Source organism: Hydra vulgaris, chromosome 04 (assembly GCF_038396675.1).
Source record: "Hydra vulgaris chromosome 04, alternate assembly HydraT2T_AEP".
Lineage (NCBI taxonomy): Eukaryota > Metazoa > Cnidaria > Hydrozoa > Anthoathecata > Hydridae > Hydra > Hydra vulgaris.
In genome coordinates, this window is record NC_088923.1 from 17,985,740 (window position 1) to 18,012,555 (window position 26,816).

General features: G+C 29.5%; 3 protein-coding genes across 4 annotated transcripts; 1 reads left to right on the forward strand and 2 right to left on the reverse strand.

Annotated features, from left to right (window-relative positions):
- The first annotated feature begins 289 nt into the window (after positions 1-289).
- On the forward strand, positions 290-2,430 carry LOC105846575 (uncharacterized). Of its 2 annotated transcripts, XM_065795669.1 has the most exons (3): positions 526-685; positions 813-1,041; positions 1,153-2,430. In XM_065795669.1, exons 1-3 carry the CDS (start codon positions 665-667, stop codon positions 2,226-2,228), a joined length of 1,326 nt encoding a protein of 441 aa, XP_065651741.1. In that variant the 5' UTR covers positions 526-664; the 3' UTR covers positions 2,229-2,430. The 2 variants fall into 2 exon arrangements, with proteins under 2 accessions (XP_065651740.1, XP_065651741.1); XM_065795668.1 differs by having other exon boundaries at positions 290-685; positions 813-2,430.
- A 14,489-nt stretch (positions 2,431-16,919) lies between these two features.
- On the reverse strand, positions 16,920-19,480 carry LOC136079620 (uncharacterized). Its single transcript, XM_065795670.1, has 2 exons — positions 19,016-19,480; positions 16,920-18,861 (listed from the first exon to the last, which is right to left on the reverse strand). Exon 2 carries the CDS (start codon positions 18,554-18,556, stop codon positions 17,912-17,914), a length of 645 nt encoding a protein of 214 aa, XP_065651742.1. The 5' UTR covers positions 18,557-18,861; positions 19,016-19,480; the 3' UTR covers positions 16,920-17,911.
- Positions 19,481-25,292: 5,812 nt separating this feature from the next.
- On the reverse strand, positions 25,293-25,947 carry LOC136079239 (uncharacterized). The gene is made up of 2 exons (XM_065794964.1): positions 25,698-25,947; positions 25,293-25,621 (listed from the first exon to the last, which is right to left on the reverse strand). Exons 1-2 carry the CDS (start codon positions 25,945-25,947, stop codon positions 25,293-25,295), a joined length of 579 nt encoding a protein of 192 aa, XP_065651036.1.
- Positions 25,948-26,816: the final 869 nt, after the last annotated feature.

The window sequence follows — 26,816 nt, forward strand, 5'->3', positions numbered from 1 at the left end:
TGGATTTTAAGAAAACGAGCAGGGTTGAAACAATAAAATTTTTTTATCATCAAAAATCTTATTTCTTATTATATATTTTTATTATTATATATTTTTATTATTATTATTTTTACTACTATTATCATTATTATCATTATTATTGATAAAAATTTTATGTCTTTCTATATTTGATAAGAAAAAAGAAAAGAAAAGAATTTTGGTAGAGTGTGGGTGTGTATGTGTAAACGCTGTGAGTGTTGTTTAAGTGTGTGTTTGCGCGATTTTTTCAATTAACATCAAAAGTTGTAGCAATGCTTTTGAAATGATTTGCACTCAAACGCTGCTAAAAAAAACCGTTTGACGCTAACGCTCACCATTTTCAATCATGGGTAATAATCATTATTTCAAAAAATTTTAACTTAATTACTGTCGGGTTTTAATTGCTTTTTAAAATGTTATCCGGAAATCGTTCTAAACCACAATTAAATTGACGTCGTCAAACTTACAATCAGTAACATGATCCAATCAATAAATGGCATATATATATGCAATGACGGTTGAAATTTTCAATAATTGTAAAAAGTTTATGTAGCTTGCTCAGAAAATACAACCATTATTGCGCTTTTTTAAACTATGGTTTAACAACAAATTTAAAACTATTATAAATTTATTTTTAATATATTACATGAAGATTTCATTTGGGACGGTGAGAACTTTTTTTTTTTCTTTCACAAGCAAATATCAAAATAATTTAATTATAAAACCTGTTTTTATAGTTTATTTATGTTACATATAAAGTTTGATGAAAATTTACTCAATATTTTTTTTCCTAGACCATGAATCTGAATACGCGACATCATGAAAAGTGGTTAAAGAAGAGGAAACTCACGTTTATTGCGTTTTCTATTCAACTTATTATCATCGGAATGGAATACAGCCTTACAATTTTAACATTATGGTCATATATCAAAGAAATGATAACTACAGACACACCAAAGCTGTACTATGGAGTTGTATCTGTATCTTACATGGTGGCATCATCTATACTGACGCTGATAATCGGTAGATTAGCTGATAAAAAAAGAAACGTCAATCATTATTTTTTAATATGTAATATGCTAATGATAACTGGAAATGTACTCTACAGTTTACCATTTTCTCCTTTCTTTTTAGTGGGAGGAAGAGTGATAGCAGGTTTTGGCGGAGCGTTAGAATCGGTAATTTTTAGCGAAGCAATTCGTAGCTACCCAGCCTCAGAAACAAGTTCGAAGCTTTCAGTTTTATCAATCATGTACAATTTAGGATTTATACTCGGTCCAGGGGTAAACTTCTTTTTTAAAGACATAAGTTTTTTTATAGGAAACTGGCATATACGAGATGTAAATTTTCCTGGGCTTTTCATGGGTTTTGTATGTATCGCTATGGAAATTCTTACAATAACAATGGTGTATGATGTATCAAAAGAATTTGATTACAAAGCTTTAGCGGAGAATACTGCAATTACTGGTACAGGCGACGAAGTTTATACTGATTGTGACGTCAAAGACAATGAGAAACTACCTTTAGTGCAATATAAATATCCTAACGAAATAAAAACAAAAACTTTATCCCTAAATTCAAACAAATTTACAATAATCAAAATTTTAAAAGTTTTGTTTTTGCGTTTTGATTCAGCACTTGTAATGTTTTCTAACTTTTTTCTATCGTTTTTTGTTATTAATACAGATATATGGCTACCTTTATTAGTTATAGAAAAAATGCACCTTTCAATGATGGAAATGAACATTTGTTTTTTGGGGGCTAGTGGGTTCTGTGGTTTTAGTTTGTTACTGTTTATTTGGAGGCCGTTTTCGGACAAAAAAATGGTTTTGGTATTATTAATCTGCTTAGGTGGGTTCTGCACCGTCAGCACAAGTTTTATTATTCTTTCAAACTATTCTAACAATAAAGTATTAAATATTATCATATGCGTTGTATATATGTTTAGCTTTGGAGGAGCTCCAATAATAATCGATGTTTTTTTTGTAAGCACTTTAGCTAAAATGGTAAATTCAAGTATTCTTACATTTGTCGACAGTATTCGATACTCAATGTGCGCTGCTGGAGCATTTTTAGCGTTTATTTGCTCCCCATTTATGTTTGATTACGTTGAAATTTTTGGAACATTATATGCTGCCATTATGATAACGATTGGAATCCTCTTCGTTGTCAGAAAAAATAACTTTATATATCCAAAAATGTTGTTTTAATAAACAGTTGTTATGATAAACTATTTTTATAAGAAACTTAGTAACGTTACTTAGGAATGTTACTTTTTGAAAATTCCTTGTATAAAATATGATAATACTTGTTTGGTACGATTATGTTTACGCAAATTGTATAGGTATGTGCGCGCTACGTATGTGTATACAATTATTATTAAAATATTTTAGAAAACGCATTCGCTTGAAAGAATAAGTTTTCCTTTTAGGTTTAAAAGACTTGTTGCAACATCTGCTAGATTTATTAGAGTTGTTGCAATGATTTATGAGATTTTTTGCAATGCCGTAAATAAAATGCATGAAATAAAAATTATGTTTTCAGTTTTTGACAATAATCTTTACGTTTTATTAAAACGCTCTAAAGCCTAGTTATGCCAAAATATTGTGGGCAAAATGTTTTTATATTATCCGTGTATTTCAGAGTTTCTTATAGTGTTTTATAAGATTTATAAACCTTATTTTACCTTTCAAAATGCCACAAGAAAATCTGAAATTTCAAAATACCACAAAAAACTGTGAAGTGTTGTTTCCATTAAAATAAATCAAATAAACAAACTCAGTATGATATGATTTCTAAATATATATTTCAAAGCACAATATAGTTTTAAAACTTATGATATGGAGTTTTTATTCCGTGAATGAAAATATTTTAAACTTTATTTGAACATGATTGTGCACATACCAAACTTTTTAAATCTGCCAAAATAACCAATGTATTACTTGCATTGTCTGCTTTGAATCATTAAAACTTGCAAGCGTAGCATATTTACAACAAAAACAAAATACGTCATTGGATATTAAAATATTAGTATAACAATAAAAAGTAAAAATACTTCATGGCAATGTTACAGAATAACAGCTCCTTTTAAACATAAGCGGCGCCAGAAGATACATTTTTGCATAGGAGATAGTGCACTCATGTCTGCCGACAACAAATACCCGATACGAAAATAATATATATATACTTTCAAACCTTTTTGGAAAAAAAGCGTACAATTGTCACAGATAAAAAGTGCCGACGTCGCGAATGTTTATTTTGTAATTTGTTTGCTTTAAGTAATAGTTTAAAAGATAAATAAATACTTTTAAAAAAATTTTTACAAAAGGGTTTGTGTCATAAAACTATTTAAAAAATACAAAAAAATTTTGTATTAGTTGAGTATTAGATGAAATATTATTGACACTAATAGAAAAAATGTTTGTATTTTTCTTTTGTAAAATGTTTATATAAAAACAAGACTTCATACAAGACACACACACACACACACACACACACACACACACACACACACACACACACACACACACACACACACACACACACACCCACACACACACGCGCGCGCGCGCGCACACACAATGTTTTATAACATACATAAAAGTTAGACTGCGGTTCAAAGAAGTTGAAGATAACTATACGTCATTGAAATCTATTCATTGAGCATCCGTTTAAAAAAATATCGTAATTGTATGAAAAACCATTATAAAAATAATAAAATTTACTTCGTTAGTAAGCAAATCAAGCAAAAAAGTTTGAAAAACATGACTTCAGAGTAGCAAATGTTTCTCAAGTTTGAATTTTTTTTATTAGAAAAACTTGAATGAATATTAGAAACTTGTAAATGTCAATTACTTTTTAATGAAAGTCATAAAAAATTTACATTTGCAACTAAATTGCATACAAATACAATTTTCTTTTTATATGTAAAAGCTATTCATAAGAGTAATCTTACGTGAATATAAAGTTCAAAAAGTGAAAGGTTTACTAAAGTGTCAAAGTCTTTTATTCGTAAATGTAGTTCTTTAAAAAATACAGTTAACACAAAAGAAAATTGAAAAAAAAGTTAATTAACTTTGAAAAATAAGTTTATAAAGTATAGTTTTGAAAAGATAAAAAGTAAACTTATATACTTTAAATATTTTACTTTACTAAGTAAAATAACAAAGTTCACGTTGCTTAAATACGCAAGTTGTAAGAAAAGAAAGGGTATTTAAAAGCATAGCCTACGTTTGGGTAGCGTAGAGCAGGGCTAGTTGAGCATAGGGACAAGTTGGGCAATTAAAGTATTTCAAATGCTACGCATCACACGATAAAATCTAATGGATGAAAATTAGGGAATTAAAATTTTAACACAATGCGCAACAAAAGGTTGCTTAAAAGCAGTTAGGGTAGAGGGGGGCATTTTGGGACACTTAAGAAACAAATGTTTGGTTACGGATAAACTAATCATAGTTTTTGTGTACTGTTTTTTATAAATTTTCTAAAATTTATTGATATAAGAAAATGAAAAATCAAAAAAAAATATTTTTAATTAAGTTACGACAACCAAAGTAACAAAACTCTTGACTAGCAAAACTTTTACATTTTGCAAGTGGGTGGGGCAAAACGGGACAGTTAAAAAGCAGCAGTTATTCATCAATTGTACAGCTTTAAAAATGATGATAAATGAAGGCTATCTATCGTTTAAATATGTTCAGACATTAAACTCTCAAAAAGCATAGAAATAGAACGCCCTTACACCCATACACCACAAAAAAGAAATAACAGCTAAAATAAAATTTTATTTGTGTTTTATAATAAAATACCTCCACTCTACTGTAACCTATATATTATTAAATTTGTTACTACTACTAAATTTGAAATTAAACAAAAAAAAAAATTATGGATCACATAAATCACACAAAAAATATCCTGATACAATTTGGCAACATATTTGGTGAGCTGGCTTATTAACAATATGCCAATGTAGAGCAAACTTAAATATGTCGTATATATCAGCAGCTATTCTAGTTCCTTTTTACTCACAGCTAAAACCGCCTTTGAGCTCATTTTGGATGATTGATCTTTCTTATATAGTTTCTGACCGTCTTTTTTTACATTAAACAATATATTAATAATCAAATTTAAGTTATAAAAAAAAGAATTTCTTTAAATTTATTATTAAAATTGCTTTTCAAAATAAGAAAAATAATATTTAAGATTAAAAAAAAATTATTAAATTGTAAACAGCGTCATCAAATGGTAGTAATATACTCAATTATATGAATAGCTTGTTGTCCCGATATTGTCCTTGTTGCCCCACAAAAGTCATTTACTGAAAATAAAACTATTCAAAAAGCTCAATTCCGAACCATGAGCGGGATCTCGTCTCGTTCTTGTTTCTCGTGAGAAATGGGACTTCTCGTGAGAAACGAGAAATAGAAATTTCTCGCGAGAAATAGAACGAGACTTTAATATTATATTATTTTCTAAATTAAAAATTATTATAGTTTTCAAAATGCTTAATAATTTGTTTTTTTAATTAATATTTTCACTCCGTGATTTTAATAAATCTAATTAAAAATTTAATTTGTTTTTGACAAAAAAGATCAAAAATGTCACCAAGAAAAAACAAAATCTGGAGATATTTTCAAAAAACAAGTGACGGTGCTGAATGCAAGGCGTGCAAAAAGTCTTTGAAAACAAAAGATGGAAACACAAGTGGAATTCATCGTCACTTCAAAAAAAAACACAGCCAAGATTACGTTGAGTATTCTGAAAAAATTGACGACTCTCTTCTTCCTCCTACTAAGAAGAAACAACGAACCATGGTCGAAATGCTTGAAACAAAATCCAAATATGACAAAGACAATTCCATTCAAAAACAGTTTGACTCTGCAATGCTGGATTACTTTTGCACTGATCTGGCATCCTTTTCAGCAGTCGAAGGAAGAGGTTTCAAGAAATTGTTTGACATTGCAAACCCTAAACTGAGCCTTCGTCACAGTACAACATATCCAAGAAAGCTTTCAATTCGGTCAAGAGAAATTTAAGCTGGAATGAAGAACTTAATAACGGTGATTACGCCAAATCTAAAAAGTGCTGCATTTACTTCTGACCTTTGGACTTCTAGAGCTCAGGACAGCTACATCTCTTGGACTTTTCATGCTATTGACGAAAATTGGATACTGCATCACTGGACACCCCATGTCCAATAGTTCCCAGGCAGACACACAGGTATCTTATTTGAAGGAAAGCTGAATTCTTTTTTAGAAAAACTAACTTTGTCTGCTGATTTGCCAATGTACTGCGTGAACGACCAGGCAAGAAACATGAAACTTGCAGTCAAATTGTCAAAGCGCCTTGACCAATACTGTGCAACAATCAAATTTTGCAATGTGCAGTTCGAGACTCATTTGGAATGACTGCTGGAATAGATGATGCGTTGCAAACATGCAAAGATTTTGCTTCTTTAACTCACCAGTCAACAGTTGCGGCTGAGTTGCTTGAATCAGAATCAGACGCTCAAGGAATCAATTTTAGACAATTACGCCAATCTGTTGACACAAGATGGAATAGTGAACTGGATTGCATGGCTTCTGTCCTACATCTAAAGAGTGCAATTATCAGCTTATGTGCAAACGAAGATATTTTTTCTTCATCAGTGCATCACAGTGGAAATCAATCGAGGGAGCAGTAGAAATTTTGGCACCACTTAAAGAAGCTACAGAAACGTGGTCGGCTGAGTCTATTCCAACAATTAACACTGTCGTCGATTCTCTTTATTTAATCCATGACAAAATTGATCAATTTATTGAGACGGATGAAACAAATGGCTACGGTGTCTTGTATGCAAAAAACTTGAAAAGCTGCATTGAGAAAAGATTTCCTCTTTGTCACACTGGAAACTTATTGAGTGCTGCAGCAAACTACTTAAATCCTGCTTTAAAGGGACTTCACTTGAAGCTCTTCAAAAAATTTCAAACAACAAAAGAATGGTTAGCCTCACAGGTTAAGTATAATGTTGAGTGCCAACCTGTTGCCAGAGTTCTTTCAGCAGATTTGTCCCCTAATTCAAAATTGAAGCGCAAGTTAAACGTCAGACTTGAAACACAAGAGCCAACATCTGAACTGAATCCTATTTTGAGCGAAATGTGCCAGTATTAATATCTCCCTGATGCCAAAAAAGACTTTCCGATTCTTGATTGGTGGAAATTGCATTCAAATACATTGCCAGAACTCTCTTCATTAGCTAGACAAATTTTAGCTATTCTAGCAAGTTCAACTAAATCAGAGAGAGTTTATTAGCTCAGGTGGAAATGTCGTCCGATCATCCAGACACAACCAGAAAAAGTAGTACAAATCATCTTTATCAAAGAAAACATTGTCTTGTTGGAAAAGTTTGGCAAAAAAATTCTGAATTAATACTTGAAAAAGTTGTTTACATTTGACAAATGTCATTTGTGTCTATTTGTCAAAACCATGTTTACATTTTTTTTTTTTTTTACTTGGATTTTAATAAATTTGTTTTCAAAAATTGTTAAATTTCTCGTCTCGTCTTGTTCTCGGTCTTACGAGAAGTACTTCTCGTCTCGGTCTCGTCTTAGTTTTTTGTTGTTATTTTTTTAATTTTATTTTCGTCATTTTACACATTTTACAATGTTATCTATAAATTTAAACAAATATATATAATTACAAGCTGACTGGGGCAAGTAGAAGTCAAAATGACTTATCATCAAGCCCCTTCGTGAAATACAAAAAAATACAATTAAATTTTACATCTTCCAATATTATATAAAAGAGTGAAATTGATAAGTTTAAAAAAAAAAAAAAATTCGGTTCGAAATTTCAGAAGATTAAATAAGAACTTAAAGTTAATAAAAGAACTTAAAGTTAAAAAAGAAGAAATTTAAGATAAAGTTAAAATATAAAATAACAAATAAAAAATTGCAAATCTGTACATATTCGTATACATATTAAAGACAATAAACAAAAAAAAAAAAATTTCATTCGCTTCATATGCATATACATATTCAATACAATATTAAAATTAAATAAAGTACATAAAAAATTAAAAATACAAAATTATTTCGATTTTTTTTTAAAAATTGAGAGAATGTACGTAATGTTTAAATTTAGTAAGTATTTTTTTATAGTTCTTTTAAATGTAGCAATAGATTTTATTTTTTTCATATTTTCGTCAAGAACCGAATTCCACAAGCGTGGTCCCCGGCATATAGTCGAGAAGTCAGATTTTTTGAGTGATGTTAGTGGGATGTAGTAATTACTCATTGAATGTCTTGTTTCATATTTATGATTAATTCGAGTGAAACTTTTTAAAAAATATTTTGGAATCATTTCATTTTTAAGTTTAAACATAAATAACAAGTTATGGAATATATTTAGTTTGTATACATTTAGAGCATTTATTTCCTTGAGTAACGGCTCGGCACTTTCGTATCTACTTGCGCCCAAAACTAATCTACTTGCTTGCTTTTGTTTTGTATAAATATTTTTCAGGAAAGATAAATGATTGTTTGCCCAGGCAATATTACAATAGTTAATATGACTATGTATAAATGAAAAGTATAAATTTTTTAAACATAAATTATTTAAAAGATGTTTTGTCTTGTACATAAACCCCAGGGTCTTTGAAACTTTGTTCTCGACTAGCTTTATTTGGCTTTTCCAATTTAAATTCTCATCGAAAATTATTCCTAGTATTTTCATTGAAAAAACTCTTTTTATTTTAATATTGTTAATTGTTAGTTCCGGTAATTTGAGTGGAAGGTTCTCGGATTTAGATGACTTAGCAAACAAAATATATTTCGTTTTTTCAATATTTAATGAAAGTTTATTTGCTTCAAACCACTCATTAAGATATATTAATTCTGTGTTTACAATATAAAAAATATTTTTTAAATTTGAGTCAGAAAAGAAAACATTTGTGTCATCAGCAAAAATAATATAATTAAGTATTTTTGAAGACAAATAAATATCATTAATATAAATTAAAAACAGCAGGGGTCCAAGTATTGATCCTTGGGGAACTCCGCAATTTATTGATTCAAATGGGGAACATGTTAAGTCAATGGTACTCCTTGTTTACGATTTTGTAAATAACATTGCAGCCACTTTAAATTGGAGTGAACTACTCCATAATTGTGTAGTTTATAAATTAGAATCTTGTGGTTGACAGTATCAAATGCTTTTGATAGATCTAGAAAAATTCCGAGTGTGTAACTGTTGTTATCAAAACCATTTAAATTTTGGTTGGCAAGATTAATTAATGCATGTTCCGTGGAATGGTTGTTGCGAAATCCAAACTGTTTATGATAAAGAATGTTGTTTTTTTCAAGATAATTGTACAGTCTGTTGTGCATAATACGCTCTAGTATTTTGGAAAAACAAGAAAGTATGGAAATTGGTCTGTAGTTAGATTTTATTGAGTCATCACCGCCTTTGTATATCGGAATTATTTTTGCTAATTTTAGTTGGTCAGGAAAAATGCCGTTTTTTAGGGAAAGATTAAAAATTTTAAAAAGAGGTTTCTATATAATATCTGAGACCGCTTTTACAACATCAGGGTTAACTTCATCCGGACCCGCACTTTTATTTGTTTTCAGCATACTAATTGCTAGTCGAAGTTCATCAATTAAAAGCTCCGACTCCTCCATAAAGGAATCAGATTTTTTCAAAAAAGATTTAAATGATTTTTTTCCCTCAGGAATTGCACCGGCAAGCTTTTTTCCTATATTTATAAAAAAGATATTAAATGTTTCAGGAATTTCTTTATTTACAAAAGCATCTCCTCTATTATCATCTCTTTGCAATCTTTTTGGAAGGTTATCACTTTTTACAATTCCCACTCCTGTTATTTCTTTAATTACATTCCATGTTTTCCTTGCATTTCCAAATGTTTTATTAAGTAACGAAGAGTAGTAATTTTTTTTTGGATTGCTTTTTTAATTTTTCAAAAGAATTTTTATATATTTTGTATTTTATTTCATTTTTGTAGTTCTTTTTTTTTAAAAATTTTTGGAAAAGTTTTTGTTTCCTTTTTGACGACTTAATGAGCCCTCTCGTCATTCACAGACTTAACAAATTTTGAGAATTAACAATTTTTTTTATTTTTGGAAAGGTCTTTTCGTATTGTTTTGTAAACATGCGAATAAAAAATTGTAGCCATCATTAACGTCATTGCAATCAGTCAATAGTTCCCAGTTTACTTCATGTAAGAGATCACGAAACGTGGCAATTGATTCATTATTTATTTTCCTTACGTATACCGTTTTTGTTTTTATTTTATTCTCAAGGGTTGCAGAATTTATTATCAGAAAACTGGAAAGTGATCAGTTAAATCTGTTTGAAAAAACAGATTTTAAAGTTAAATCTGTTTGAAAAAACAGAAGGTTTGAAAAAACCTAGTCTCGCTCATGGTTATCAATTCCAAGTATTTTTTTAAAACCAGATTTTAAAAGAGGATAAATAATAGTGTCGGAAAAATATAAACTTTTTATAAATAAAGCAAATTCGCAATAGTTCAAAATAAATCTTTTGTTGTTGAAACACTTAAGAAAATACGCAAAATTTGTTTTTCGCAAACCTACTGATGTACTTTGGTATTTCTAAAATTAATTTTTTTTACAAAAATTGAGCACAATAATTTAAAATGTATCAATATCAAATAAAATTTGAAAAAAAAAAATTTTTTAGCTGAGATATAAGGCTTCAGGCATAACTGTCCTGTAATGCCCCACAGTCCCGATATGCCCCGGTCTACCCTAAGTAAGATACACAGGCACTTTTTCGATTTTAAATAAAAAAATATTTTTCACTTTTTTTCGCTCGGATACTTATAAATTCTGTTATCTGCCATCACTTATTTTAATATTTTTACGAATTTATCGGACTTTCGATTAAAATTACCCGGTTTTTCTTAAGTCTGACTGGTCTATTTAAATCCTAATTAATTTATCACCTTGTCTAGATGGGTAAGTAGAGCACCTTAAAAAAAACAAAAACTGAACTATTGAAAACAAAGAAACAAATTTGATGAGAAAAAAGTTTTGCAGTACATTTTATTTTTTTTTAAAATAGAAGTTTTTAAATTATGCTTCAAAGTTCGAGGAAGTTTTGAAGGACCTTTTTTTTTGTCTCTAGCTGGCAAAAAATACATACAACACCCCCCCCCCCCAAGTGACCTCAGGACGGCTCTGTATATGTATATATATATATATATATATATATATATATATATATATATATATATATATATATATATATATATATATATATACATATATATATATATAAATTATAAATTATGTTAGTGTATTCTACAAATAGAGTGCTCAATGTTCTAAAAGAACAGAGCAATAATAAATTAGTAAAAACAATTATCTAATTTTTGATTACTTCAACACTGTGTTTCACCATCAGTAGGTTCATCATAGGTAGGAAGAATTCTTCCTGATGAACCTACTGATGGTGAAACACAGTGTTGAAGTAATCAAAAATTAGATAAGTGTTTTTACTAATTTATATATATATATATATATATATATATATATATATATATATATATATATATATATATATATATATATATATATATATATATATATATATATATATACATCTATTTCATTAACTTTATTCTTGTTTCATTTAAATCTAATATGTTGTTTTTATTTGTTTTTTATAATTTTATTTATTGAGTTTTAACCTGCATAGTATTTATATTTAAAATTATTTCTTTGTTTTCTATTTTTCCATTTAGGTTAAAATTAAAATATTTACTTTATTAGGCATCCTATACTTTTTTATTATTTAAAATTTAAGTAACATTTAAAATGAGATTACTATCAGATGCAGTTTTGATGAAAAAAGAGCTCATTTGTTGCCCAAAACTGGATAGCAACTTTGAGCAGCCGTGGCGCAGTGGTTAGGTTCTGGCTCAGAACCCAGAGGTCCTAGGTTCGACGCCAGCTCTAGCCCAACAAGCGACATTGGTACGGAAGGAGGCGTGAACTTCCTGTTAAATGCTCTCCCGCGGTGCTCTGTGATAAGACCGTAAGGACTTCTGGGAGCACCTAAAATAACTGCAAAAAAAAAAAAAAAACTCTTTTTACACCACAATATTCCTAAACTTCTAGAAATCCTTACATAATTAATTACTTCAAATAAAATTACATTGTGTTTGTTATGAATTTTGTACTTTTTACGTAGGTTTAGCTATAGTCCTTTATTGCTCTGTAGGACAACGTTTTTTCTACACAGTCTATGTCACATGTCTAAAAAAAAAGGTAAAAAATAAATTCCGGCATTCCGTCCTGAAATATTTTAATTACGGTCAGAACCTAAATGACCTAAAAGTAACAAATTTCGGCCGTAATTCCGGCCGGAACAGAATTCTGGTACAACCCTAGTTTTTATATAGTTTTATATACAGCTTTCATATAAATTGTTCCGCAGTGGATAATTTATGACGTAAGTGATTTCTTGGATTGATTTGGGAAATTCTTGCAATGGTTTGCAACCAATCGAAAATAAACTGCTTCTGTTTCTTGTTCATTGTCAGTGTGTCATTTTAATTGTCATGTGGAGCAATTATTCCACTTAACTTTTCGGTATGATTTTTGGACCACCCTATTGTACATAATGTTGTTTCATAACTTGCATATACTTTTAAATACTTTTAAATTATAGTTTAAATGGCGATTTAATATAGTATCAATACCAATTGCTTTTAAACGCAATGATGGTTTTGGTATACTACTAATAAGGTTATAATTGATTGACCTGATCCGTCTCCTCTAATTTTGTTCCATGAAACATGGCCAACCAGGTTTACATTTTTTAATTTTCCTTCCAGAAATTTTGGGAAACACGAACTTTTTTCTGCACTTGGTAATGGACAGTCTGTTACATTACCACTGGTGCACGAACCTTTTTCAATGTTTTTTAAATTGATTTATCATCTCCTGCACATTTTTTGTGGGTGGGTATTTTTATTGTCTATGCTGGTGTTAACATAAAATAAATTTTTAATTCTTTCAGTATATTTATACACATCAACTGAGACTTTTATTAAATTCTCTCCTCATATTCTATAAAAAAAGATTCAACTTGGGTAAATGGTCCATGTTTTCATGTTTCCGTGTTTACGCAACATCTAAATAGCAGCTATGTAAGATAAAAAATGTGCTAAAAGAAAAAAATATTGGAGTCTCGAGAATAAACTTAAAAAAAAGATCAACAAAGTGAGGAAAACAAAAAAACTTACTTTCAACTACAGAAAACTCGTTTCTTTAAAAGATAAGCTGTGTTATAAATAGCGATTTTTTCAGAGTTAACAGATACAACCAGAGCCGGTCTGTGGCATTTTGGGGGCCCCGGTACAAACTAAGTTTGAGGCCCTTCAAAAATATAAACCTAAATGGAGATATTTTTATTGATAGTCTTTAATTCCTTGTCAATTGTGTAATTTTAATGAGCAGTATTCATATAAATAAAGAAATAACCAAATAATAAAAAAATACAACATTTTGAAACAATATGTGTGTTTTAAAAGAAAATGAAAAGTATTGAAAAAAAATTCTTTATTATCGTTTACAAAAACACCTTTCAGTGAAAAATAGGAACTCTCCGTGTTTTGGCTTCGGCAAACTTTTTTTATCATCTTCATTAAATTACTGTTACCGGCATCTCATTTTCAATAGAAATTAAAGACAGTGCGCACAATCGATCTTGATTCATCGTGGTTCTTAAATAAGTTTTAATCAGTTTAAGTTTAGAAAAGCTTTGCTGCCCTGAGGCTATAGTACTTGGCATAGTTTTTATAATTTGCAGAGTCACAAACAGATTTGGAAATACATCCATCAGCTTGTTACTTTTTAAATATTTTAATGGTTTCACATTTGATGGAAGTACAGTTAAAATCATTTGTAGTTCCGAAAATAATTCTTTTCCATCAATGCCAGAATATCCCTCAAAAGACAGTTTATTTTGTAAATCAAGGCAGTTTTTTTTTAATTCTTAAGAACTTACCTTTTGAAAGAATGTACATTAAACAAAAAGACAAAGACTGATAAATAATAATTTATTTGATTAAACCTTTCCTTCAATGAAACAACTACATTATCAATAAGAACATTGAAGAATTCTATACGATAACGTTCTTTAGAATCTTGGATAGGGTCATCATTACTTTCGTAAAAAAAATAAACTTTTTTTTTACGCTAATTACGTTAATACGAAAGAGAATCTCACACCAGACAACTAGTGAAAACTAGGAAAGAAAAACTTTTCAACTGATTTCCATGCGTTTCAGCTTTGTTTCGGAAATTGCTACTAATTATTTCATATAATGTGTCATATATTTCTTCTACCAGGTAACTTAATGCTTTAACACTGTTTATGCGTGCTTTCCACCTAATATCTGAAAGTGACTTTAAAGTTAAACCTTCTTCTTGAAGGTGATTTTTAAGAATATTCCATCGCTTTGTTGACGCAGAAAAAAAGGTGTACAAATTCTGAATAAAACCAAAAAAAGACACTGAACTGAAGATTTTGCAGAATCAGACAAAATTAAATTCAAATTATGACATGCACAGGGAACAAAAAAAGTGAAAGGGTTTAGACTAGAACTTCTTGCTTGAACACCAGAATGGCGACCTCGTATGTTTGCTCCGTTATCGAAATCTTGACTTCGACAGTTCTGCATGTCAAATCCTAGTTTTTTTAAATCATTTAAAAAAACATCTGTTAAATGAGCTCCTATTTGACAATCAACAGATAAAAAAAAAATGAAATTTTCTTTATGGCAACTTCTGGCTCTATTTGAACAAAACTAATAGTCAACTACATTTGCTCAGTGTGAGAAAGGTCCGGTGTGCAGTCTAGAATAAACGAAAAGTATTTTGCTTTCTTGCACTGTATAATAATTTCATCTTTAATTGAATCAGCCAGAAGATTAATCATTTCATTTTGAATGTTTTTACCAAGGAAACTAGCAAAAAAATTTTCTGATTTGATTCGTCTAATGTGCTCCTGCAAAATTGTATCAAATTTAGTCAGAAGTTCAACTAGTCCCAAAAAATTGTCATTATTTTTTTGCTCTAGCTTTTCAATTGACTCAAAAAAAGCTATGTTTCTTTCAGCTAAGAAATATGTAACTGAAAGAAGTCTTTCGTACACAGCTGCCAATCGTTTACATGTCTCTTTATTTTTTTTCTTTTCAGAGCACCAGATTCATACTTTCGAATCCCAGGACTTGCCATTCCACCACTATTTGAACTTTCTCTTACGAGTTTATTTACAAGTTAACTTTAATTATTCCCGTATTCTGCACAACTCCAATAAAACATCAACAGTTATTGGAAATCCACGTGGATTTAAAACTTTAAAATAAGTGTGGCCACGCCTTGTGGCCACACAGTTTAGTTTGCACTAAACTTTGGTTTATGGTCGGAAACGTTTGTTTGTGCTCGGAAACCATGAAAACGGTTTGTGATTGTGATAAAAATTTCAGAAAATGTGAGAGTCAAAAATTTAACGAGATGGTGAAAATGTTAATAGACAAATATATTTAGAATTGAATTAGGTACAGAGCTACCATTTTTAAAATGAAATGTCTTTAAAAATGCAATACAATACAAAAATATATATAACTTAAATTGGTAATAAAAGTTGCCTAAATTTTCTAATGTTATGACTGTTACGCAAAAAAAATTTCTATAAATCTGGTTATGCATTAGTTTTAAAGTGATTAGATCGCCAAAAATTTATTCATTTGAAAATTCAAAAATTGCTGTAAGTTATTTACAGCTAAAGCGCATCAAATTTAAGGTTTGTTTTCCAGTTTTTGAAGAAAGGGTTTTCACCTTTTTTCATATAGTTTTCATAAAAAATTTGGAAAAAAGAAAGACCTTAGATGAACAACATTCTCTAAATCATAGTGATGGCAAAAACATCAAAAATTTATATTCATTGACAAATTTTAAAATTCACGCAATATTTACTTAGTCGTCGGTTTTTATGGCCCTGCAAAGTTTACAGTCACCTCAGTTTGAGGTGGCTGTAAATATATTGTAATTAGCTGCGAATGTATTTGCAAAGCATCGTTATTTGATATTATTATAAATATTTGGAGTATATATATATATATATATATATATATATATATATATATATACATTTATATATATATATATATATATATATATATATATATATATATATATATATATATATATATATATATATATATATATATATATATATATATATATATATATATATATATATTAAGCCACTACCAAAATCTACTTTTTTTCTCATATCATATTGGCTCATTTTGGGATTTGTTGTACATATTATTCTAAGACAATTCTGAAAATTTCAGACCAATTGGGTTAAGGGCAGTTTTGGGAAATAGTTTTAAAGTTTTTAAGTATTTTCTTGTTTTCAATAAATTATTCATTCTTATATCATTCTTAATATTTATTATACTTTAATACAAACTTTGATACAAATATTCTTTCCATTAGAATATTTGAATATTATGGAATGAATATTTACCACTTAATCTTAAACACTGGGATAAAAACAGGGGGCTGAAGGGCAAGAGTCCCCCCCCCCCCCCTTAAACTTTATTTTTATTTAAATTTTGTTTCTGGCTGCCTTAGCCACCTTTTATTTCTGAAATTACCGCGTTCAACATGTTTTTTTGCACAAGGGTGATTTCAAAGTTAAAGGTTGAGAGAGATTTGTCATTTAAAAAAATTATTCTTGACAGTAGTCAAGTCAAGGATGCCTTTGGACTTAGGTATGTGAACCAAATTAAAATGAAAAAAAAAACATTTTCTCGAGAAAAAAGGTATAAAATAATCAGTTTTAGATGAATTACATATACTTTCTGCTCTGCTTTGGTTTTTAGTTAGAATAAAATTATGTCTCTTTACTTGACCATAAACTATCTTTGATGCCTCTGATACAAGCTTCACGGACCTTCCCACTGACTGTGAATTGTTGGGTAAATCTGTAAAAATAGGTTTTTTAGAAGTTTGCAAAGCATTAATTCAAATGATGAAATTAGGATAGAAGTTGGAGGCTCAACCACAATTAAAGAAACATCAACTAAACTACTTTATGTATAAGCTTTAAAGTTAATAGGCATAATTAATTTTGCTTTGATTTTTGGTTTGACTTCAGGATTTACTTCTCTTGATTGTCTTATGTGCAAAACTTGCTTAATAGCTTGAGCCCTTATATCTTTTTCATCATCTTGCAGCATAGAATATAAAAAGTTTTCTTGAAGACAGCAATAAGAGTTTCCTTGAAGATTTTGAAAAACAATTTGTTGTATATTGTCTGCCTAATTTTTAACAAGCTCAATTGTCTTATGAAGAAGTCTAGGAGCATCTTTATAAAGACCAGACCTTTTATGGGCAAACCACACGGGGCAATATACTGGGACTATATACTTTGTAATTTTACACAACTCATCTGTAGGATTCTTCACTCTTGCATAAACCATCATTATTTTTAAAGCTAGAGTTAACCATCTGACATGGTAAACAGGTCCTGGTTTTTTTATTGAGCATTTTGGAGATATAAAGCCTTTAGATATTCCAATACAGTATTCGCAAAGTTTACGTTGATCTGTACTAAGATCAGATAAAATATTAGAGTTTATGTAGGAATCAATTTCTGAATGAATTGGAACAAAATCAACTATTGGTAAATTATGCAAATCACTTGCCGAAGCTTTTTGACCAATAGGGCCTTTATATTTCTTTGGATCGTTACTTTTACCATCTACTTCAGCTATGACATGGCGAAGTGGTAACTCATTTTGGTGAAGTACACATCCTATTAAATGGATTCGTCGGTTTAAAAGCCTTTCTTATGTCACAACTAAGCCATTATCTGCACCAGTATTAGCAGAAGTATTATCAAGAACAATGGCTTCCAAACTACTAATGCTGTTGTATTTTTCGAGTATTTTTAGTGTTTTGGTTGCTATTGTAATTCCTGTTCCATTTTTTATTTCAATGTGAGTTAAATATTTCTTAGAAAAAGGTCCACTTTCTGCAGTAAAAGTTAAGTGATGTTCATCCTTTACTGTTCTATTAATAATAGGTTCTGCATAATGATCATATCCTAATATATGTGCTAGTGTATTTTTATCTTTTTTACTATCTACTCCAATGACTTTCAAATGAAAAACTTCTGAACTATGTTTTTCACTAATCATGGTTGAAACACGCTTTTTAGTGTCAAATATCTTTTTTTCAGTGATAATTTGTGATCTGTCGTTCTGAGTTATAATTTGATAGTATATCAAGGTAGCAGTTGCTATGGCAGATGTTGCAGCATCACTAATTTCGAACCTGATAGCAGCTTTGGCAATGTTAGTTAAATCTGTATAATTTTTTTTACACAGTGGTTTTGCAAAAAACTCATGATTCTGATTTTTATAATCATCATTGTTATCTATTTCTACATCATAAATTTCACTGATACAATCATTATCTGAGTGAAGCGCCATGTCACTTATTAAATTAATTTTCTCCTTACTTCTTTTTCTTATGATCTTGGCTGTCTCTATCAATTTTGCCTATCTGCCAGGTTCCAAAGGACCCTTGCTTAACTTTCTGATCCTTTAAACACTCTCGTTCTAGAACTGGAACCTTAAGTTAAAAAAAATTCATTTTATAGCTTATAGAAAGTATTTAAAATAATAAAAAGCATAAAAAATAATTATACAAAAACAAAACAAAAAATTTCCCCTGATTGCTTTCTTCACAGAGACATACATAGTGCGTGTTAGTGCAACCCTTGCATCGAACATTTCTAAAGGGTAATTTGTATAATAAAATATAATGCAATAATTTGAGAAGAAATAAAAAACTGTACAGCTGTAAAATTTGTAGGCAGTTTAGTCACAAATTAGTTTGAACAAATATATTATTTAATATTGTGGTTTTTTGAAAATGTAACTTCAAACCTGTCATCACAATTTAAAAGAGGAAGTTCACATCTGCATGTTGATATATCAAATAACTTTAAAAGGTTATTTTCCAACCAACAAACGCTGTTTTTATTTTTTGAAGCTTTAGATCGTTCAGCTGCAATTACTTTGTGAAACGTTCTTTGGAACTTATTTTTTAGAGGTTTCTCCTTTATTAGTGGAAGATTTGGATTCACTTTTTTCCAAATTTTTAAAATTTCTTCACTTACTTTAAAACTATGGCAGGAGAATCAATTTTTTTAGTTGTAATCATTTTTTTTTCGACCTTATAAGCATATTGAATAATCTGTTTATATGTTGGAAGGTCACTAACAGGTAGTTCCTTTGGTTGCCCAGCATATCTTTTACTTTCATGTCTAGTTATTATATTATGCGTTCTTTTTCTTGTTGGTTTTCCAGATCCACATTTTGCATTCATTTTTTAATATTTAAATTCAGTCTGAAAAAGATTTTTTATAAACTTGTTGTATAAGATAAAAAAGTTGTAATTTTTTATAAACTTGTTGTATAAGAGCAAAAAGTATCTTTTTCCAACAGAAAAAATGGAAACACATTAAAAATGGCTAACTTGTTGTTATTATACTAATTTATGACGCGAAAATAACATTTTAAGCGACGTTCTGTTTTATTTTCGCAATACTTAAATGAAACCATGAAAATGTAATTTGTTTTGTTTTTCCCAAAAAAATGACTAAGTTTTGAAATTTTTTAAATTGCAAATAATTTTATTGAATAAAAATAGTACATTTCCCAAAGTGAGCCGAGGGTTGACTTTAACTTGGTAGTGGCTTAATATATATATATATATATATATATATATATATATATATATATATATATATATATATATATATATATATATATATATATATATATATATATATATATATATATATATATATATATATATATATATATATATATATATATATATATATATATATATATATAAATATATATATATATATATATATATATATATATATATATATATATATATATATATATATATATATATATATATATATATATATATATATACTGGTTTAAAAAAGTGAATATCGCGCATTTATAAAAGGAAATCATTGCAGTACAAAACGTTTTACTTTTGTCTGAATGCATAAAAATTAACTAACTTTTTCTAGCGTTTTGTTTTTACTGTATGTATATTTATGGTATTCGTATTTATTATAAAATCTTTTAAAATGATATTCTTATTAAACATTTTTTTCATATTTGTTGAATTTAATTCAGACGGCAGCGTATAAACTTTTTGTTCTAAATATATTCTGATGTTATTATATAGCGGTCAGCATCATCAGGTGTAATAATTTTTCGCTTTCTTTTTCATTTTATTTTTAGTTCATTTTTATTGAGAAAAATCAAAGTTATTGATTTTTTTTTAATAGGGAAATTTTTGTTTTTTTAAAATATTTTTTAGGGAATTAAAATCTACCAGGGCCAGATTGCCTTGGTAAATTTTCTTTAGAAGTATTTCAACCCAACCCTCAGAATTAGAAAGGTGGGTACCATATAATTTAAACCATCAGCAGAAATTGTCATTTTTTAAGGTTTGTTCTTCCTTGCTCATGCACAACCAAAATGTTTATTTACTTACATATATTTTGTTACAGGCCCGTAACAACCACAAAACAAAACTTGTACGGCAAGTTTTGTTTTGCGGCCCATGTACCTATTTTTAAAAAAAGAAAGAGATGATAAGGGGTCTTTTGAAAACAAAATCTTTAATAATTGGAATAAGCTTAAAGAAAAATTAGATTATCACAAAAATAGAGTTTATCACAAACGTTGTTTGAACGAATGTTATACTGTTCAATTAACACTTGAAAATGTTTTTTTTAGAGTTGACTAACTAGTTAACTAAGTAAAGAACTTGCTGAACGAATCAAATGCAATACACAAATTTTGAAATGTTTAAATAAAACTGTTATTCATTGCGGAAAATAATGTATAACTCTGCATGATACGCTTAAAAATGTAGATAAACTTAAAAATGTTGGTAACTTTCTTTCAGTTGAAAGGCTCCATGAGTGGACTGCTGAAGACAAACGCCAAGCACTGTCTTTTCTGAAAGCGTTTGAGAGTTTTAATTTTATTATATCACTAGTTACACTACAGCGAACAATGTGGTTTCTTCGTGAGCCTATTGTTAAGTTGCAGGAAATATCTATTGATATTGTATATGCTTTTAAGAGTGTTAAAACTGTCATCTCAGAAATAGAAATTATGAGAATAGATGTAAATATGTTTACCAAAAGCATATATAAGCATGCATCAATTCAAAACAAAAAATCAAATGTAAAGTCAGTAATGCCACGAATACACACGGACCAACAATTTCATTGAAGGAATCCACCCTTAAAAACGTTTAAAGAATATTTTGAAAGGTCTCTCATCATTCCATTTATAGATCATATATTAGTTGAACTAAAAAATAAATTTATATGATGGGATACATTTGAGTTATTGTTAAGTTTTGTTCCTTCATTATCTGCGTGAAAACTTCAGTGGAGATATCTCAAATGATTTATAAAGCTATGATACATTATGAAAGTTAACTTTAATGCACATCTACAATGATTATTTGATGTGCATGGAACTTTGATTTAGATGTGACCGTTAAAATGTTTTCAAAATTACATCCGAGATTAGAATTTGTCTCCTTTCTTTTATACAATTAGCAATTGTTTTTATCAATTGAATACTTATCGTTGAGAACAAATGTTTGTTGTTTATTAATTTTTCATCACTTACATTATATTAAAATTTGCGGCAAATTTTGTATTTAATTATAATATTTTTAAAAAATGAACTTTGAATTTTGTTTACAAAACAGTGGGCCGCCTTAAAAATTTAGTTACCCTTCTAAAAAAAGGTAACTAAATTTGCCTGAAGTACACCTTACTCAGGGTCAGTATATAAGGGGTGGCATATGTGCATTGGTGCCCGCAGGATTTTTTGATGTCCCAGATAGGACACTTTCTCACATTGCGCAAACTCCAAACTTAAGTATGTTTATACCTATGCCAAATAAGGAGGCTTTGTAAAAAATTAGGATGGTGGAAGCCTGGGTACAAAAAAGCTTTAAATCGCTTTCTCTCCCCCTGCCCAAATTTCAAAAAATCCTGCGGGCACGATATATGTGTGTGCATAGAGGGAAACTATACCCTCTACTCCCTATAACATACATCTTTTTATGTTGGCAATATAGTATCTTTAGTCAGAATTTTAACTTTTCTATTGATTAGCTGGATAATTGTAATAAATTAGAAAATCGATGCACGTACTTTTAAATTAAATCCTCCCCCCCCCCCATACGCTTTTGTACGCTTTTTGAAGACCTCCTTCTCCCCCCTATGAGCGTACGTACTTTATGGACGACCCCATATATGTATATATATATATATATATATATACATATATATATATATATATATATATATATATATATATATATATATATATATATATATATATATATATATATATATATATATATATATATATATATATATATATATATAAAGGCCGGCGCGATGGGAGGAGTATGTGACACCACCCATCAATTTTTTTTTCTTTCAGTCAGCAAATTTAACCCTTTTTGATAAGTCAGTCGACAAGTTAGTCGGTAAATTAAGACAGTCAGTAGGCAAATGTCGATAAGAAAGTCGGCAAATTTTAAAAAACGAGGACCTTTTTCATTTTTTTGACAACAATTATTTAAATATATTGCAAAACGTAATCTATCATTTTAAAGTATATTTTTTGCTTTTTATTCGATTTATTTTTTTCAAAACAACATATTTTTATTGGTGTCAAAAATTTACTTTCAGTCTCAACCAAATTAAATTAAATATTAGATGGCTGACACAATTAATTGAATGCTCTGTAGAACTGACAGCAAAACATTGCATATATTTTCAGAATAATTATAATTATTTGAATAACAAAATTTTGCATATATTTTAGGAATAATTATAGTTTTTCTAAAAATAGTGCTTCAATGTGTAGATTGGCAGAACAGTTGTGCATAAGGAGTGCTACTTTCAGGTCCTGAGCACGAAAAGATGAGTCAAGCTTCTTTACCCATTCTGTAAAAAGGCCTATGGTCATCCAACTTTTTAGCTAATTTAAAACACCCTGGGGCTTTAGATTATCCAATAACAAGCATTGGTACTTTTTCTTCCGTTGCACAACCTTCTTCCATGCCTGTTAGCCTGATTTTACTTTTTTTTTCCCCGAAACATTTTTCTTGTGATAAATGCTGCGTTTTGTTTGGCAGGCACTGTTAAAACTGTCCAATCTTATCGGCATTAAAAATGTTTTCAAGTTTGTAATTCGAGAGCAATGTCGGAAGCAATTTTTTAATATTTAACCCCGGTTAATATTTTGTCTTTTTGGACATACTTTTAAACAACCTCTTTGTTAGACACCCTCTCTCCTGGTGTTTTAATACCTTGTATTTTTTTATCATAGATTTGTTTGTAAGTTTTCGTTTAACAGGCGGCATGTTATCGCGGTTGACAAAAACAATAAATTAATCTTTTAAAGATAGTTTTCAATTACTAGAAGGGGTTGATGTTTGGAAGGAGAAATCGTAAATTGGATTGGATTCACTCGTTTAAAGGTTTAGCTAAATTTCTAACCAGAATTCCTAGAATCTTAAATCAGGAGTAAACAAATGCGCACACAACTTGCTTATCTAGCAAGATCAACTAAAGTCAAAACTAGAAGGACTTGATTTATCTAACTGAAAGTATAATTTTATTGACAAAAGATATTGACAAGCTTATGTTGAGCTTTTTTATTGAATTTAATGGAATGAAAAAATTGCCAAGCTGGTACAAAATAAAAGGTATTATATATTTTGTCCATGTTTCCTTTTTGGCAAAATCAAGAGCACGTTGGCTCACAAAGATTGTTTTCGGTCTTGGAAACACGCTGGATTAGCTCTCTCTGAACATGAACAGCCAGCAGAACGTAACCGAGTCAATGCGACTTTGATCAGGCACAATAACGCCAGTACTGAAGCCCCTTGTTTGTTTCTGCGGCAGTTTGAAATTGAATAGGTCTACTGGAAGGGAATGGTACTCCGGGTGTTTCTACTACCATGTTTTTTACTATCAGGTACTATAAAAACGATATGTTGTGGGCTTAACAAAAAAATGTTATTGAAAAATATCTCTTTGAATTAACAGTGGTCTGTTGTTCCGGTGCGAAAGTCGGCACATTGATTTAAAACATAATAGAAGTTATTTGGATACATTTTAGATTCTACCAGAATACAACCCAATCCTGGTAGAACATCTTAAGATCCGTGGCATCAGGGGAAAGAGTAGTGCTACTTATTTATCAGGCGCAAAGATTTCATTAGGGCTCTTGCTGATGATGTCGTGAAGACCATTTGTAAGATTTAATTTTTCCTCAAGAACCATAAAACCTTATAATTATGTTTGAATATTTATGTTTGATTATTTATGTTTAAATATTTATTTTATAACTGAATGTCTTAATTACCTCTAAAACACGAAAAGCTAAACATTGTTACTTTGATTTTTCGTAGTTTGCAGTTTGTGATGTTAATGCGCAGTGGCGGATTTACCATATGTGAGGCCATAGGCAAGTTTTCTATTATATTAGTTGAGTTTTTAATTCTTGTGTTCTATTGTGTTTTGGATATTTATTAGAACGTAACGAAGCAAAAAACGCACATAGGTTTTAAATGTACATTAGGTATTTTTTTTATTTTGGATGAAGATGCACTAATAAGAGTACTCAAAATGCGATACCATTTATTTTTTTCGCAGATTTTAGGAGGATCGATTACATTAACTTAAAACTTAACCTTTCTGACTTTTAAAGACGCAAACTCATCAATTAAATCAGAACAGTTCAAGGACCGACTTATTTTATTTTCAATGGAAATTAAAGCTAATGCAGATAAGCGGTCTTGACCCATAGTGGAACGTAAATAGTTTTTTATGAGTTTTAATTTGGAAAATGACCTCTCTGCGCTTGCCACTGAAATAGGGGAAGTTAGTAAAATTCGTAGGGCAATAAATAAATTTGGAAAAATTTCGATTAAAGAATTTGCCGTAATATACTTCAAAATTTCCAGTGCATCTTTCGATTCCGCCGAAGCTTCCATTCTTAAAAATGTATTTATTTCCGAGTATAACTCTTTATGGTTTACGTTCGATTCTTCTGTGCTAGAATTTCTTAGTGATATTTCTTAATTTTTACAATCATTCAACAATTCATTTGCATCTAAACTTCGCATTTTTTCGGTACGGGTTAAAAAACTTAATATTTTGTTGTATGAATCAAGCATTTTGAATCTTTCATTTAAGCTTACTAATGCAAAATCAATCATTGCATTAAAAAAATCTACTTTATATTTAGACTTTCCATTTACAGGTGTATCAGTTCCTTCATATTCAAAAAAACGTCGTTTTCGGCTAAGCCGCACTTGAGGGAATACTGGCTCAGTACCTAATTTTATAGCTATTTCTTCAGATTTTTTAATAATCGCTTCAAATGATTCATCACTTCTGAATGATTCTAAAAAAAATTTTCGTAGTTTCCACCAATTTTATCATAATAGAAATATCTGCCAAGGGATTCTGCATAACTTTACTTACTTTGTTAATTTCAAACAATAAATCATGCCAAATTGTAAGTGAAAGTATAAACTGATATGAGGATATCTCATTTGCAAGACCGTTAGCTTCAGAAACAGCAACTCCAATTGAACTTGAATCTGCAACTTTGTATAAAGCTTCTATAATTTGAACCAAATTATCTTTTACAACTTTTATACTATTTATACGGCTTTCCCAAAAAAAATCAGTCTTTGTTGTAAGTTCTGTAACGTTGAGTCTAATCATAAGCCAGCGTAAGGAGTGAATATAAAAGCCACAACAATAATAAGGGAAGTGCCAGTCGTAAATCAAAGAACCCAAGATGGCTTTAACAGCAATGCAAGGAGAGTCTCCAACTTTAGACTTCACCAACTCACCAAGGATATTCCCAGGGAGGGGGCAGCCCCGCTTATGGGACTATTATCAATAACTGTTAGCAAATGTAGCCATACTTCATTGAATCCACAATGGATAAAAGACCTATACATGGAATAAACACTGATCTATGGCTCAAAGAGAAACCGCTACAACAAATACCCGGAACCAGCATAACATCCCATCACTGCTCAGATTATGTCTTGTGCAACAGTAAAAATGTAAAGACAATATTATATAAAATAAATAAACAAACAAACAAAAAGTCATCGAGTTAGGAGGATGGAAAAACAGAAAAAGCTTTTGAGACGTGTAGGTGTATATGGGCAAAGATATATTTGTCACAGTCATTGTCAATGTATATGAGACTAGAAACCGCATACTCTTTCATATGGTTGCCAGGCATTATGTATAACGCAAAAAAAAAATTGCTACATACGTAATAATAGATGTATATGTAAAGTTGAATATTTTATAAAAATACTGTTTATAAAAATACTGTACGCATACATTATATTAAATTTTAATAAATGAGTTTCGTTGTTTATATTAATTGTACTAAGAAAATTTTTTTATATTACTTGTACTAAGAAAAAAAAATGCGAGGCCACCTGAGCGTGAGGCCACCGGCAAATGCCTGCTTTGCTTGTGCTTAAAACCGCCGCTGTTAATGCGGTTCGAACTTGTGATGTATTTATAACTTAAGTTGAGTCAAAAAGTCCCACAAAACGTATACGAAA

Coding starts and splice junctions, on each gene's coding strand:
- LOC105846575 (XM_065795668.1), top strand. CDS start 665: ATGAAGATTTCATTTGGGACG. Junction 686..812: donor TGAAGATTTCATTTGGGACG/GTGAGAACTTTT, acceptor TTTTTTTCCTAG/ACCATGAATCTGAATACGCG.
- LOC136079239 (XM_065794964.1), bottom strand. CDS start 25,947: ATGATTAGACTCAACGTTACAGAACTTACAACAAAGACTGATTTTTTT. Junction 25,622..25,697: donor GTTTGAAATTAACAAAGTAA/GTAAAGTTATGC, acceptor AATTTTTTTTAG/AATCATTCAGAAGTGATGAA.
- LOC136079620 (XM_065795670.1), bottom strand. CDS start 18,556: ATGGCGCTTCACTCAGATAATGATTGTATCAGTGAAATTTATGATGTA.